This window comes from Calypte anna, chromosome 9 (genome assembly GCF_003957555.1).
Source record: "Calypte anna isolate BGI_N300 chromosome 9, bCalAnn1_v1.p, whole genome shotgun sequence".
Taxonomy (NCBI): domain Eukaryota; kingdom Metazoa; phylum Chordata; class Aves; order Apodiformes; family Trochilidae; genus Calypte; species Calypte anna.
Window position 1 is genome coordinate 8,536,288 of NC_044255.1, and position 15,949 is coordinate 8,552,236.

The 15,949-nt window shown below is 45.5% G+C and overlaps 1 protein-coding gene across 5 annotated transcripts in view; it reads left to right on the forward strand.

The window, feature by feature from the left end:
* Nucleotides 1-10,071: 10,071 nt before the first annotated feature.
* VPS8 (VPS8 subunit of CORVET complex) overlaps nt 10,072-15,949 on the forward strand; it is a 77,398-nt gene continuing 71,520 nt past the window's right edge. For all 5 annotated transcript variants that reach the window (XM_030456043.1, XM_030456045.1, XM_030456047.1 and 2 more), the window contains exons 1-6: nt 10,072-10,332; nt 11,126-11,194; nt 12,584-12,714; nt 14,215-14,308; nt 14,646-14,678; nt 15,803-15,857. In XM_030456043.1, the coding sequence (XP_030311903.1) occupies nt 10,207-10,332; nt 11,126-11,194; nt 12,584-12,714; nt 14,215-14,308; nt 14,646-14,678; nt 15,803-15,857 (508 nt within the window). In that variant the 5' untranslated portion in view covers nt 10,072-10,206. The remainder of the gene's footprint in view (nt 10,333-11,125; nt 11,195-12,583; nt 12,715-14,214; nt 14,309-14,645; nt 14,679-15,802; nt 15,858-15,949) is intronic.

Consider the following 15,949-nt stretch of genomic DNA (forward strand, 5'->3'; position numbering starts at 1 on the left):
GAGTAGGTTATGAAGGCCTCCTTCAAATGTGGAAACAAATTCAGTCTCCCCCAGTGAGAAACAACCAAAGAGGTTATGTGCTCCATAACCCTGTGTATTCACTGTTAAAATTTGAAAGCATGGAAATGTGAACGTCTCTACAAAGGAAAGAGGATCATTTTATTAAGGTAAAAATGGTTTCTACTGCTGCTTGCCCAGCTGTGTTCCTGTGCCATGGGGAAAACTACATCAACCAGACTTGGCATCTCTGGCAACCAGGGGAAAGCAGGCTTTAGAGCTGCAAAAAACCCCAAGATGGTTCATATCTTCAGATGAAAGCTGAACCCCACACAGGGATTTACGTGATGTCCTGGAGAAGTTCTGGTTTTACTGGAGATGAGCCAAGTCCTGGTGGCCTGAGGGCACCCAGGTTACAAAGCACTTTGAAGGGTGCCAGCATGAGTCCATCAGCTGAACTCATTATCCCCAATTATTCTTAGAAATCATTTGAACTGGTTCTGTGAGCATTCCAAAGGTGGTCTAAGCACTGTTGCAGTCCAAAACAGGGACCCAGTTTGATGCAAACAAATGTCCAACTTTATTGAATCAGAAGGCGATATTTATACACTAATCTAAGAGCTAATGCCACATATACATATTGCTGATTGGTGATTTCTACATCTCATTACACATGTTTTAACTTGATTGGCTACAAAACCTTTAGCAACAATTAACTAACAAAGCTTATCTTTCACACATTCGAGCTTCTTCGTGGATGTTGCTATCGTGCCGAGTCCCTTAATCTAATCGTCTTGCTTACTCCTTAACCTTCGAGTGTTCTAACGTGCTGTTCCTTGTGGTTACAAAATATGCTTTAAGCAGCACTGTCCTTGCACATAGCCCAAAGCTTATGTTGAAATTATCAGCAATTGTTTGGTGCAGACAGTCTGAGGCTGTACTGCCTCAATTCCCCCTTCCGATTGGACAAGATAAACTCGTTTCATGGCACGATCGAGCATCCATTGGAAGCATTGAAAAATACAGGGTAGCAAGATTAAAAAAAGTAAAAAAGCAGATAAAGCATAACAAACAGTCTTAACCAAACTTCGCAACCATCCTGTTAGACCCCATCTTGAAAAAAGTTTATCAAACTAGTCCTTAATTATCTTGTGATTGCAAATGTGTAACCTCTTCTTTAAGTGATTGTATTGCAGCATGTATAGATTGAGAGTGATCAGAAAGATTCATACAACACATTCCATTAAAATTTTCACAAATAAAAAGAGCAGTACAACAGAATAGCACAATCAACAATCAACATATAGACGAGGGATCCCTTAGTCAACATATGAACGATCACATGAATTACAACATTAACAAAAGCCTGTTATCAATACAATACGAAAAGCACATTTCACACTGCAGTGGAAGGACTTAAACAACTTTTTAGTATGAGGAAGTTCAGATGTCCACTGGCGCATAGAACCAAGGGGGTAGAGGAGGCTTATCCGACAAAAATTGGTCGGGGGGCCCCAAAAGCGTCCCCAGACCCTTCCCGGATCACAGCACGGTGGAGTCCTAGTTTCCTCCATGGTTGCCAAATTAAAACCTAGAAAGCCAAATAAAATTATTTACAGACAAAATTCCAAGCCTTTAAATAGCAAAGGCATACACACTCTTTTTTTTTTTTTTTTTTTTTTTTTTTTTTTCTTTTTTTTTTTTCTTTTTCATTTTTTTTTTTTCTTTTTTTTTTTTTTTACTCTGTGTTCTCTGTACGAGGAGCAGTTCTCATTCTCCTCAGCAACTTTCAGGCCATGGTCTATAAAAAAAAACAAACCCGGGGGAAGCAACAAAAGTTTGTTAGTGGATTTAGATACATTTTTAGAGGTATGGTGGGCTCGTTTTCTGAGCAGCAGCAGTGTGTGCGGGGGGGCGAGAAGCGGCTGCGGAGGCAGGAGTGGGAGTGCTCTCCGTACCAGGAGCAACTCTTGCTCTCCACAGCAACTTCCAGCCTCCAAAAAGGCATACTCATTCTCATAACTGTGTTTTTTGTCTTACTTCTCACCAATATATAAGAAAAACTAACAACCACCACTAGAAGATTAAAAAATGAAATTATATTGCTACTAAAATCTGGTAAAGTCACCCTGAAACAAAATGAAATGGTACAATTTCCTAAATCAAAACTGCAAGTATAATTACCAACCAAGTTTAAGCAGAGGATTAATTGATGGCAACTGTGGTCAAGAAGATAAATCAGGCTTTCGAGGTGGAAAGGTGGCAGAGCAGTTGGGAGCCGCGGCAGGCAGGCACAAGGTCGGGAGTCTGCATTCCAAGATTCCTCGCCTGTGTTCTCCGGCTTCTCTCCCTCTGGGAACTCCGATGATTCTGGTGGTGTTTTCGGTTGCTTTTGGTTTTGCTTCTCGGTCCCATTTTAGTTTTCATCCAGCCCCCAGGGTCAAAGGGTTCTGGGTCCAAATCCACATTCACCATAGTGGCAGTGGTTGGCAGTGGGGGGGCAGAAGGGGGGGCAGATGAAGTAGTAGACTCTTTTCCTTTTAAAGTTTCAAAAAGTGTTCGCCAAGGTGCTAAGAGTTTGGCGGTTTCATTATTGCCCCGTGTAGTGGCATCCCATAATTTAACTCCGACCTCCCAAAATGTAGGGTTATAAATAGAGACCGAATTGATGTCAGAAAAATGCTCACAAGTCCATTTTAAAAGCAGTTTTAGATCATGGCCGGATATAACTTTTTTATCCTTATTAAGTAAAGTCTTTAAAGTATAATAAACGTCTCGTTCTTCTTTTAAACCCATAACAAAAAGTTTCTCCAAGCTCACCTGCCAATCACGAGGAGGTGATGAAGGTGCGCACCACAATTACCGGCTTCCTTTCAGCCTTTTTCTTCACTCTCGAGTTCTTGGAGACCTGCGACCGGATAATCTTCAATCTTCTTTTTTCTTTAATAATCTTTAGCAATTTTTAAATTTTTATTTACAGTCTTTAGCCCGATCACGTCGGGGTCACCATTTGTCGCAGTGGGTGTTTGATGCAAACAGATGCGAGACGGAGACTTGTTTGATGCAAACAAATGTCCAACTTTATTGAATCAGAAGGCGATATTTATACACTAATCTAAGAGCTAATGCCACGTATACATATTGCTGATTGGTGATTTCTACATCTCGTTACACATGTTTTAACTTGATTGGCTACAAAACCTTTAGCAACAATTAACTAACAAAGCTTGTCTTTCACACATTCGAGCTTCTTCGTGGATGTTGCTATCGTGCCGAGTCCCTTAATCTAATCGTCTTGCTTACTCCTTAACCTTCGAGTGTTCTAACGTGCTGTTCCTTGCAGTTACAAAATATGCTTTAAGCAGCACTGTCCTTGCACATAGCCCAAAGCTTATGTTGAAATTATCAGCAATTGTTTGGTGCAGACAGTCTGAGGCTGTACTGCCTCAAAGCACTAGTGATAACTGGAATAATTACATTTCTTCATTTTGCAGGTGTTCTCTGCAAAAAAAAAAAAAAATTAGGCTTGGGGTCATGTGCTAACCAGAAGAAGAGAGGGAGGTGTTTGAACAACAAACCTCCAGTGGCACCTTTCAAAATCTGTAAGAGGTCATTTCATTTGCACGGGAGTTTTCACTCAGAATTCTTGAGTTTGCAGTTTTACCAATCCTTTGATGCACATTGTTGATAATTGCTGTAAAATAAGTGGCATTATTGCAACTTCATGTCTCTCAACATAGACTAAATATAGCTGGGATTAATGAGACCAACTGAGACAGTTTTTAGGAGTCTGTGTTGTTCAGGATGACCTGAGAACAGTTCTTGCCATTTCTCTGAAAGACTTGTTTAACTATTTTTGTAACTTCCTATGGTGTTCTAATTGTGTACTGAGGGGCAACTCCTGAAATACGAGGAAGGTGTTAGAGATGTTTTCCTTTCTAATAACAGTACTGGCAGGGTTGGGATAACAGAGTGTGTGGAATTGTCTTGCCTGGGTAAGACCATGAGCAGCCTGCTGAGCAGCAGGGGACCTGACTAAGGGCTCCAGAGATCCATTTCAGCCTTGATCTTTCAATGCCTTCAGTTGCTTACTGTGTTTTGGAAACCTTTAGGTAGCAGCAGGTAATTCAGATGAGGACATGCTGGGCTCAGACCACCCTCTAGTGTCCAGACAGCACAAAACCTGTGCGATTTACTAGTTTATTTTATCAAGACTGAAATGTCTTAACCAAGTAATGCAGCTCATGTGCAGACAAAGTGAGAAATTAGTGGTGGAGAATCATCAGCTTGGAAAATGTGATGAGGCCTGGGTCTGAAATAGGTGTGAGGAGAGGAGGATGTGTGTTGGGAGATGATAGCCCAGGCTACCACCTCATTGCTGGCTCCCATGGGAAGGCCCCTTCCATGGGAAGTGCTGGGACCTGGAGGGTGCCAGGGGGTGTGTGGATCTCCCCCAAGTCTGTACTGCTTCTGCTGTCATCCAGGCAGCCTGGAGACAACCAGCCCAGTCAGTTCCCTACCAGTATCTCTTACCTGCTGTGACTGCTTGCATCATCACAGATCAGCCTTCCATTGGAGTGGAAGCCAAGGGGCCCTTTGCATTTCTCCTGTAGCAGGAGCAAGTACCCCGCACCTGAGGGGCTGTATGGTCAGCCAAGCTACAGGAGGAACCTCTGGAGCCCTTCCCTGCTCTCAGATGTTCCACAGGGAGCTGTGTTACCACTCTGTCCTCTGAAAAACCCAGAGCTCTGGGGGCATTTCACAGATCTTCCCTCTTGTGCTGTATACAGCCTAGGCCGGGAGGCTCACCTGGGGCTCTGGTCATTCAGCCTGAAACCCTGAGGAGGTGAATGGGACTTTGTCCTCAGTCATCCCCCAAAAATGCTCTTGGTCCCTCTGCAAACGGAGTCTGGGCTCCCCAAGCAGCCAGACTTTTCAAGTGGCTGCTGGCACTAAACAGAGGAGTGTTTGGTCTTGGCTGGATGCTGCTGCCCTTTCCATCTTGCCTTGGTTCTTGCAAGACAACTCGAGCCTTCAATCCAAGAAGCTTTTCTGCAGTCAGCTGGCTGGCTGAGGGGTCTCTTGGAGCTGGCAAAAGCACATGGTAAGAGAAGGAATGAGAGTTTGGGAGGAAGGGAGAGTACGTGACCAGCTTTTTTCTTACAGGTCTTCCACCCATGTTCTAGCACAGCTTGGGCCTGCCCAGCTCGTCAGAGATGGGAGCTTGCTGAGTGCCCAGGTGACACCTGTACAGACAGATGTGTCCATCTTAAGTGCAAGCATGGAGTGATTTGTCAGAATGTTTGCAGTGACCAGGTAGTACCTGATGACTTATTAATGCTTTTACTGTTTTTCACACAGATTAACATCAATAGCCAGGAGCTTTGGGATGAAATGCTCTGTCTCAAAGGACTCATTGGTAAGGGGTTGGTTGGTCAGCATGCTTTTGTTCTGTGTCAGAAAGACAGCAGTGCTACTGATAGAGCTGCTCACTCAGTGCCTCCATTCCACTTGCCTTGAATGGGAGAAAGAAATCTGCTAACAGAGGTGGGACTGGCTGGGGGTTGCCATCATATTTGTGAGACAGTTGTGCAGCCAAAGCAGTGCTGGTGCAGGAGCTTCTGGAGTCTCCAGTCCTACCACTCTTGGAGCAGGACTCTTCCCAGGGTTGGAGGTGTTGAGTAAACCTCCTCCTGGGCAGCAGCTTTCCCTAGAAAATCTGGTAGGTGCAAGATCACAGCCCTATCGATGGTTCTTCTAAAAGCTCTGCTCTGGTCTGAGGGTGCTCAGGTGAATTTGATGGCAGCAGTATGAGGACCTAGAGAAAGGGAGCAGAACAGAGAGGGGACAGGATTCCCTGTTTCCTGCCATACCCTACAAAAGCCACAATGGCAACAACGTCTGTCCCTTCTTCTTTCCTGCCTTCCTTGGCCTGTCTGGTGGACATCTAGGAGAGAGGCTCGTGCTCTTTGTTCTCAGATGGCCACACGCTCTGCAGAATTCAACTTCATTGGAAGAGCCTTGTCCCTTTTTCCCACATTAGCTCTGCCACCAGGGACTTCTGGACCCTGACATCAGCGACCACTGAAATTGGATTTTGTGTATATATTTGTGTATTTCTCATTACTATCCCATGTATAACTATCCCATCCCTGCTCCAGTAGACCTGTTCTAGTTTTAACTTCCAACCTCAATTTCTCACATTCTTCTTCCCCTTTTCTCTCTCCCTGGGAGGGTGGAGACAGGTAAGAGAGAGCAGTTGTGCCCTCTGGGTTTTGGTTCACTGTGACCATTAATGGGACACAGACTCTTCTGTAACACTGCTAGTAGCTTGTTGTGTTATAAGGGGATTGCATCCTCTGCTTTAGCATTTGAAGCCTCAAAAGAGTGTGATAGTTTCTACTTCAGAATTGAATCTACAGCCCTTCTGGTACTCAGCAGGACTCCTGTCAGCAACAACCACAAGTTGCAGCTGGGGAAGTTCTGGTGGACATAAGGAAAAAATCAGGGTGGTACTGCAGAGGTCACCAGGGGAGGAGAGCTTGATCCTCAGACGTTTTCAAGATTCCTCTTCTTTTGCACCCTTTTGCAATCTCTTCCAAATGATGCTGCTGCCAAATGGAAAAGTGCCTGAACTGACCTACTGGCCTGTGTCTAAACTGACCCATTTCCACCTCATTCTTACTGACTCCTGCTTGCAGTTGTTGATGCGTTTCAAGCCTGGTGTGGTCCATGCAAAACAGTAGTGGATCTGTTCCGAAAAATAAGGAATGAAGTTGGCAGTGATCTCCTGCATTTTGCTGTGGTAAGACCTCATTTGGCACTCTTAAAATATCCAATCTCCTGAAATGAGCAAGTAACTAAAAGCTGAATGCATTTATCTGTCCAAAATGATAACAGGACAGGAGTGTTCCAGCTTGTGTGAATGAGCCTGCCAAATACAGACACTTGGTTACAGCAGTAAAAACCCATATAATTAATGATTTTCAGGCTTCAGATTTCTGTTCTTTTCAGATTTCTGCTTCACATTTCTCTCTGGACAGAACCATTACCAATTCTGTTCCTCTGGTGTACAGAGTCTGAAGGAGCTGGGTTTGTTCACCCTGGAGAAAACTAAAGGACAGATGTCTAGCAGGGGATTAACAGAGTGAGGCAGAGACAGATGGTTCTGAGTGGTACACAGCAAAAGAACAACAGACAAACAGGATCAAGTTGCAGCAGGGAGAAATCCAAGAAGATAAAAGGAAAAAAGTATTAAGTGTAGGAAGGGCTGGACACTGAGATAAGTTCCCAGAGAAGCTGTGAACACCTTGGAGGTACTCAAAACTAACACAGCCTTAAGCAACTGTCTATATAATATTGAGATTGCCCCTGCTTCAGACAGGGCCTTGGGACTAGAGCCCTTCAGAAGTCCCTCCCTACCTCCACTCTGCTGTGATTCTGTGTTTAGGTACGTTTCCTGGCAGGTCAACTCTTGGTTACTGCCATGGACAGAGGTTTCTGGTGGGGATGAGCCAGCTGGGGATGTCAGAGTCTAAGCAACTGCTTGTCTCTCATGAGGCAGAAATGCTCTTCTAGAAAAACACCTCTTTATTTTATATTCCTTTTAGGCTGAAGTTGATTCCATTGATGCTCTGGAAAAGCACAGAGGAAAATGCAAGCCTGTCTTTCTGTTTTATGCAGTGAGTGAAAATATTTTTGCAGTAGTTGAGTAGTAATAAACATGACTTGCTGGTCATATCAAAAAACACCACCACCAAAACCAGAGATAAAGGTAAACCACTTTGAACTGCACAGGTGGGTGAAAAGCAGACTTGCACAAAGTTACAGGAACTCTCTGGCAAGAGATTGTCAATCTGCTTTTTTTTTTTTTTTTTTGACTCCCTGAAACATGGATTTGTGCTCAGGGTCTTGTGTCTGGCTGAGAGCACCATGCTAGGATGTTGCTACTGCAGGGCCTCCCTCCTCTCACAAGCTGCTTTGGTTTATCCTAAGACTGATCAGGAATGCCAAAAAAGGTTGTTCCAAAGTTTCCCTCTGGTTCTGGAGCAGAGCAGCTCTGTCAGGGAGGAGGACTTGGTGTATATCATCACCTGTGATGTGCTGCTGTGGTGATTTCCTCTGGAACACTGACTGATTTGGTTTTCACACCTGTACAGGGAGGAGAATTGGTAGCTGTTGTAAGAGGAGTAAATGCACCATTGCTGCAGAAGACCATCCTGGGACAGCTGGCAGTGGAAAGGAAGGTTTTACAACAGGGAGGAGAGCGTGTGGTGGTAATCAGTCACTAGATCCTTAAATACCTTTAGATGTGCCTGCCAGAGGAAAGGTTCAGCTCCTCCATGTCAGCACAGCTCCAAAGCAGAGTTACTTCCTCACAAAAATCCTGTAATTTGTCTGGACTGGCTGCAGGCTGGCTGGCACACTGCTTGAGTGCCCACTGGGCTGTGGAGCTTACCTGGATGGAGGAAGCTGGAAAGGGCTGTTGGGTGTTTCAAAACCTCTGTCCTCCTGATGACAGCAGAAGTTTAGTACATGTCATCCAGCTCTGCACAATGCAAGAGAAGTCTTACTGTGACTTCTCTTGACCCATTCACCTACCCAAAGCATTCATTTTATTCCTTAAAGCTACTTTCCTAATCTATCTTTCAAGACCGGGATCTCAGGCTGTGGGTAAGGGCTAATTCATTGCAATCTTTGTGATCTTTGGGTTTTGATGTGACTTTTTTTAATTTTTATTTCTGCCTGGAGCCTTTTCCCGAGTTTTGCTCATCTTTCTCACTGTCCTGCGGCTCCAGGGACCCTGCTGCCTGTGCCTCTGGGGATCACTGTGTGGTTTTGGTACCCAGTTCCTATTCTCAGAGCAGTTGGTCAGCTCTCATAGCAGCCCCAGGCTGACCTCTCCTCAGCCACAGCCATAGGTGTGGTTATCTTGTGTCAGGCCCCCTGAATGAGGATCCTGAACTAATAGCATTTCTGAGGAACAAAACACCCTGTCCTGCTTGTAACTTGCTAGTCTTAAGGTGTCTGCAAAGCCCAGGTGATGGGGTGTTGGTAACTGCAGGCTCCCTCCACTGAGCAGCCCTCTGATGATGCTGCCTGGCCTGTTGCTTTGAATGCTTTTTTATTATTCAGATGATTCAGAGCTCAGAAAGGTGCCCCTGGGTAGGTAGATCCTCTGTGCTCACTGCTGAGCTGAGCCTGGCCCTGAGGACAGGAGGAGTCGAGATGGGAAGTGGGGACCTGCTTAGCAGATGGGTCAGAGGGCACCCTGGCTGTCCATTGCTCATCCCTGTGCTCTTGCCAGGTACAAGATGGAGCCTTCTCCAAGGGGAAAGGAAACACGGCTGCCCCTCAGGAAGATGAAGAGGAAGGCCAAACAGGTAGGGCTGTCCCTCTGTGCCCTTGGTGTGTGCTTTTGCTGGAACCCCGAAGGATGCTTCAGCTGCTGCTTCGAGGACACTGGAGGGGTTGTTCCTCCCATTGTGGGCACAGGGTGGGCTCTTCCCCCAGGCAGAGGTGGGCACAGAGGAATGGCCACGGGTAGCTTGGGAGTCAGTAAGCTGAGAGGATTTCTCCTTCCAACCTGTTTTATTTTGCACTTGTCAGTAGTGACCCTCCCGCTGTCTCTTAGCTCACTGAGGGCTCTTAAACCTCCAGGGCTTCCTCTCTTTGGGGAAACCGAGGCACTCAGCTAGCTGCTCCAGGTGGTTTTTTTAAAAGAAAAACACAAATCCTCGGGCACCAAACCTTGTTAACACCAGCCCTGACCTCGCCTGAAGTCAGTTGCCCATTCCCAAAGCCTTTCTTGTCTCACCCCATTCCTAATCTCCGTGCTCGGCAGGGATGCAGCTGCAGACCCGGGCTGTGCACCCCCAGCCCTGCGAGACCCAAATTCCCTGCCAGTTCGGAGAAATCGCCTCATTCCTTCACCAGTTTTTTTTCCTTTCCCTTCCCTCGCAGGCTGACGGACCCTCGGGGCCGGGCCCTGTTTCCGGACCGGTGTCGTGGAACAGACGCGGGATTTCCCATTAAATAAAAGAATTTGGTGTGGCAAATCGCCCTTGTCCCTCCCTGTCCCCTGGGGCCGCGGCTCCTTTAAGGCCTCTGGGGGCGGTGCCGCGGCTGCGCAGGGCGCGTGCGTCGCGAGTTCGATTCCCGGTGCCGCCGCTCCGCTGCGCGGCTGCTTCAGTGCCCCGCGGTTCCGCCATGGAGGCAGTGCCGGAGCCGGGCGTTTGCCCCGCAGGAGCGGAGGCCGAGCCGTGCCCGGAGCCCCCCGCGCACCGGCTAAGCGCGGCGGAGCTCGACCGTGAGCTGGACTCTCGCAGCGAGCTGGTACGTGTCCGCCTCGGGGTTTCCGTCCTCCGGCTCGAAGCGGGCGGCGGGGAGGGCCGGGCCGGGCCGCTCCCCTCAGGGGGCGGGACGGGCTCTGAGGGGCTAGTGAGGTCGCCTCAGGCAGGAGAGGGGACGTTCGTCCCGTCAGCGGTGCCTCACCCCGCCGGGTTGAACCCTCCCTGCCACCCCACATCCCCGAAATGCAGGGGACAGTCAGGACCGAACTGCCCAGGGAAGTCACTTGTCCCTGCGCCATGGGGAGGGAGGGGACTGGGCCGGGGGCATCTCCATGGAGGGGACACGGGAGCTGCGGGAACTGAGGGGACGCAGGCGGGGGAGCTCGGCCCGCGGCAGCTTGGTGGCAGTCGTGCAAGCCTCAATGCCTGTTTTTTTCTTTTGTAAACGACCCTTTTTTCTCCCCGGTAATACACATTCCGGAAAAAAATGATGGCGTGTGTGAATGTCTGTGTTAGGAAGGCGGGATAGCATCGGTGGTGATCTTTAGAAACTGAAAAAAAAAAAAAGAAAAAGCGTTTGAAATTAAAGATTTCAAAGAGTTCAGAGCGGTTTGATGTTTTTGTTAAGTACCTCTTGTTCTGTTTTGTAGTGCCAAATTTCAGAGAATGCATTTTGAACAGGAGGAATGGTAGTATAGACAGCGCTGTTCTGGGCAGAGTTCTGTTGCAAAGATTGAATGTGTTGCTAGAATGTATTTTTTTTAATGTAGCTAGTGAAAAACTTTGGAAGGTGGAGTAGGTAGCCTAAGCCCAAGTCTCTGGTTTCTGCTGTACAGATTGATGACAAAGAATTTGACATTCCTCAAGTTGATACCCCTCCAACACTGGAGAGCATCTTAAATGAGGTGAGTGGTCTGTGGGATTTGCAACCAGCTCCAGGGCAGGGAGGAGCTAAGAAGAGGCTGAATAAACTCCTTTGGCTCCTCTCATAGTGTGTTTTTCCTGGGAAATGAAATTGCGTACCTTCATAATTTCTTGCTACTGACAGGTGACAAAGTGCGTGCTCAGTTGAGTTGTTGCTGTATGGTCTATAATGTAGAATTTTGTTGTTTGAGTCAAAATACAGCTGAAACATAAAGGATTTCCACTGAGTTTAAGCATGTTCACCTGTGAATATAGACAGCTGAAGGTTATATAGTCCATTAAAGGTTGGAGTCATGGAACAGGCTTTTTTTTTTTTTTTTTGATTAAAAAATGTAAAGAACTCTGGGCAGCTCTTAAGCTGTGAGAGGAGATGAAATCTAAACTTTTAACCACTATGTTTATATTTTCCATTTCATGTTTTTAACCCTTTGGCAGAAGGAATGAATTGTCTCAACATCCGATGTTGCCTGCAGTAGCTTGCAGGGGAGAGCTGACTTGCTCTTGCTTATACAGTAATCAGGGCAATAATCTTTTTATAATAGCCATGTGAGTGCCTGATTCTTAGAGGGGAAAAGAGGGCTTGAAAGTAAGGATGAACTCCATGAAAGCAAGATTTTTTAGCAAAACAGGGGAAATCAGTGGTTGACTTTTTAGGAAGCTAGGATAAAGTGAAAACAAGCCTGGGAGAGGTGTCAGTTCTTTTAAAAAGCTGTATTAAAGGTACAAATATAGGGTCTCCTGAAAGGCCTATCTGGGAATGAGGGGGATAGTCATCAGTGATGTGCTGCCGGGGCAGAAAGAGCTGTTGAGGGACAATGTTCTGTTTCTGCTGGTGCCCTTGGTGAGGAGGGCAGAGGGAACAACCTGACTGAGCCAAAAAGGTGCACAGCTGCACTGGAAAAAAGAAAGGCACTTAATGGGCACAGGACTGCCAGCTGTAATGTGAGAAGCACCTGCTGCTCTATTCTATTAATTTAGAAGACAAGATGGAGAACAGCTGTTAAAAATTTCTATAAAACCAATTCCAGGCTACGTTTTAGGAGGAAGAGAGGTATCATCATCAGAGGAGCACAATCCACCCTGGCAGCAGCCAGAGAGATTGCTGGGATCTTAGCCACTACTTGGTGTAGACAACAATAATTCAAGGCCTTCTCGTGGCAGGTGGAGGCTTTTGAGAACAGCTCAGTTAGATGTCTGATGAAATTTTGATGATTAGATCATAACTGGGGAAGAAACATTCTTTGAGTAATTTTCTCTTTGGCTCAGCCCATGATTATTGTGGGTGCTGGGAACAGGGTTTTGCTGCTGTTTCAGTCAGGCTGTTGTGCATTTTCAGTGTTTGGTAAGCTGTGGTGACTCTTTTCCTTCAGACTGATGATGAGGAAGAGTCTTTTGTCTTGGAGGATCCCTTTCTCCTGAACGTTGATAACACTGACACACACTCATATGACACGTCATCTGTTGCAAGCTCCGACAGCGGGGACCGGACACACCTGAGAAGGTACTGTCAGCCTGGGAGGTGACATGGCTTTGGAAGGAGCACTGCTTTTATATCCATTAAAAACAAAACCTCCTGTTTTTTGAGTGTCTGGAAGCTCCCCGAGCTCTGCTCTGAGTGTGTGATGTGTCTGTTACTTGAATAGGAACCCTGTAACTGGGCACGGGGATTTTGCCTCCTGGTGCTGAAGTCCCAGGGGGATGCTGCAGGGCCCCCAGTGGAGCTGCTTTCAACAGTGTTATTCCTGCAGAATCAAGCAGGCAAGGATTGGGATTTGCTTTTGCACCATAGGCCTAGCCTGTTTGAGCATTTTGTGGGAAATGAAGCATTTAAATTTCTCTGAATTCTTGTGGCAGCTTTAAAACACCAAGCCGTGGGGACTTCCAGAGTCCACAAGCAGCTGGTGGTTATTTTTAAAAGGCAACTGAACTAGTGTCACTTTTGTAAATTGAATGCTGATCTTGACATCTAAAGACAGCCTGAGAATGTGATAATCAGCTATAACACTGCTGACTTGTCCTTCAATTACTTAAATAACCCTAAGCCACCCCCATGGCTGACTTACCTGCTGAGTGGGGATTGTTGCCTGAGCAGTTGCACAGGATGTAAATGCTCTGCCTGTGATGGTTTGTGGTGCTGTGCTGACTCACTGACCCTTCTTTCCCAACCATGTTTCATGTGATGCAAACCAATTTAATGTAGACTGGTTGGAATGTATTCCAGCATGGAGTGGTCAGAAAAACTTGGAAGTGTTGTTGTGTTTGGGTGAACCTGGTTGCCACCTTTGTGGGTTTTTAGCCATAATATAAGCTATTAGCTAGGTGTTTCCTTAGCCTACCTGTGAGCTACTTATTTGCAGGCCTCTGGAGAGGTAAGAACCAAATATTTCTGTGTTTGTTTAGGGTATTTGTCTTTCTGGTGGTGTATGCTTGGCAACAACGTTGCAATTTTCTGGTGCTCTCCCATCTAGCTGTGTCCTACCTCATAGCCCTGCTCTTTAAAAATAACTGCTCCTTGTACACTGGTTACTTTTTAGAGACTTTTTCTTGGTAGGCAGGAACAGGTACCTTTGAAATGTAAACAGCTCTTTTTAATGGAATGTTATTCCTGAAGCATACATCCACTTTTCCTGTATCTCTGTGTTCTTCTAATGAGCCTTTTTCAATTGTGTATTTTCCTTAGCCATTCACCTTTAAGTGTTGAAACTTCCTGACTCACTGGAAGATTAATTAAAGACCAGACATATCCCTTTCAGGCTTTATTATTATATTCTAAGGTTTGCAGTTGCATACTTGAAACTGACAATTTTTTTAAAGACTTCTTTTTTTTTCCCTGAGAGGTTAGAGAAAAGCAAATTGTGTGCAGGCACAGTGGTTCAAGAATAAGTATGGAAGCTGTTCTGAGCAGGTGCAGAAATCACCTGCTGGATTAGGTCTGGGTTAGACAAGGCTCCAAGATTTTTATTCTCCTCTGACACATTTTGGTTTTTTCTTACTTCCTCAGGAAGAAAAAACTCCCAGATTCTCTCTCACTCCATGGATCCGTTATAAGGCTTTCACTTCTGAAAGGGATTTCAGCCCAAATAGTATCTGCAGCAGTAAGTGTCTTTCCTGGTCACATAAGGTCAAGAAAAATGTGAACCTATTCTGGTGTGAAAGGGTGGGTGTGGGTGTGGGTGTGTGTGTGAGATCTCCCTCCCCCTGCTATTAGTTCTGGATAATACTAACCTGTTTGGCACATAAACTGCTAACTAGTGGGAATCTGTAGCCTCTGTAGAAGAATATGGAAATCCCAGCTCAGCATGGTCTGCCCTGGTGGGACTATTAAAATGCAACTTGTCTTATTTTTTTTCATATTGTAGTTGCAATTATTAGAGACATGCACAGAACCTGGGGTTCCATCTCTCATACTCATGAGTTGTCCTGTTTTTCTAGGACAAAGTGGATGCTGGCTTGCCCACTGCAATTGTAAGTAACCAGTTTTGAGTTCTGTATATTTAGTTTTCATGCAAGTTTGTTGTAATCTGAGACAGCTGATAAATACATCTTCCTTTTTACCCCGAAAAATTTTCAAATATGAGGGGTGGGAGAAGCAGCAGGGAGGATGGAGTTTCTGGGGGCAGAAACTTAACTGCCCAGCTTGCCCCTCTGCTGATCCAGCCCATAAGGCAGGTGTTCAGCTGTTGAACACCTTGAATTTCCTCAGCTGTTTCTTCTTTGTCACTTATTGCTTTGACTCCTAACAGTTTCTTTAAAGAAGCCTAAAGTGCTCATAAAGTTGAAGGGTTCAAAATGTCTACACCTGAAATATGACCTTCAAAAATAACCCTGCTCAGCTATTTGAATTAAACTTGTTAACAAAACGAAGTCAATTGAAAAATTAAGCTGCCTGTAGTTCAGAGGAGAGACACAGTTTAAGGATGTGAAATACAGCATGTGTGTGTTCTGCCCTTGTGAAATGGGTTTTAGTGCTCTATGAAGAAACTAAGGATGTGCTTGGTCACTTTGTAGTAGCAGCAATCCATAAGAAAGCCTATTTTTTATTTGAAAAGGAAAAATCTTGTAGTCACCTCGAAGGCAAAAAAATAGTGCAGCAAAACTGGAAGCATGCTGTCATAGATGGGCACAGTAGGTTAAAAAACTACTTATATACCCCAGCACTTTATTTTTTTTCATGTCTTGCTAAGAAAAATTAAAAAGTAGAGCAACACTGATGTTGCAACACTACAGCATTATGTGATTTCTGTGAGGTGTTATTTCAATAGGTGAAAGTTTGCAAGTGTGCCAGAGTTCTGGAGCTATATTTAACTCCCCATGGAAGCTTGTTGGAGTTGCTGGGCTGGCTGTGGGCTCTCTCCTCAGGGTTGGAGTAGGGTTTGGAGGTGGATGGAGCAGCTGAGTGAGAAAAACCCTCTGTTCAGGTGTAACACTGTTCTAGCTTTCACACAGAAGTTGCTTGTTGCTTATAAATTAGAGAATGGTGGTGTCTATAACCTTCTAAGTCTTCCCCTTTCTTCGTACTTTGCATGAATGTAGTGAGAGTTTAATTGATGGATTTGTGACTGACTTACCTTTCTGTGTGACTGTTGCAGGCAGCATCCAATCTGATAGCAGTGGGGACTTCCCATGGGTTAGCACTGATTTTTGGTAAGTTAAAAATAAGGTTTTGAGTTTTTTCTTTGTTTTAATAATCTTAAAAAAACACCTAAACACATTCAGGAAGGCCACCTAGAATTAGA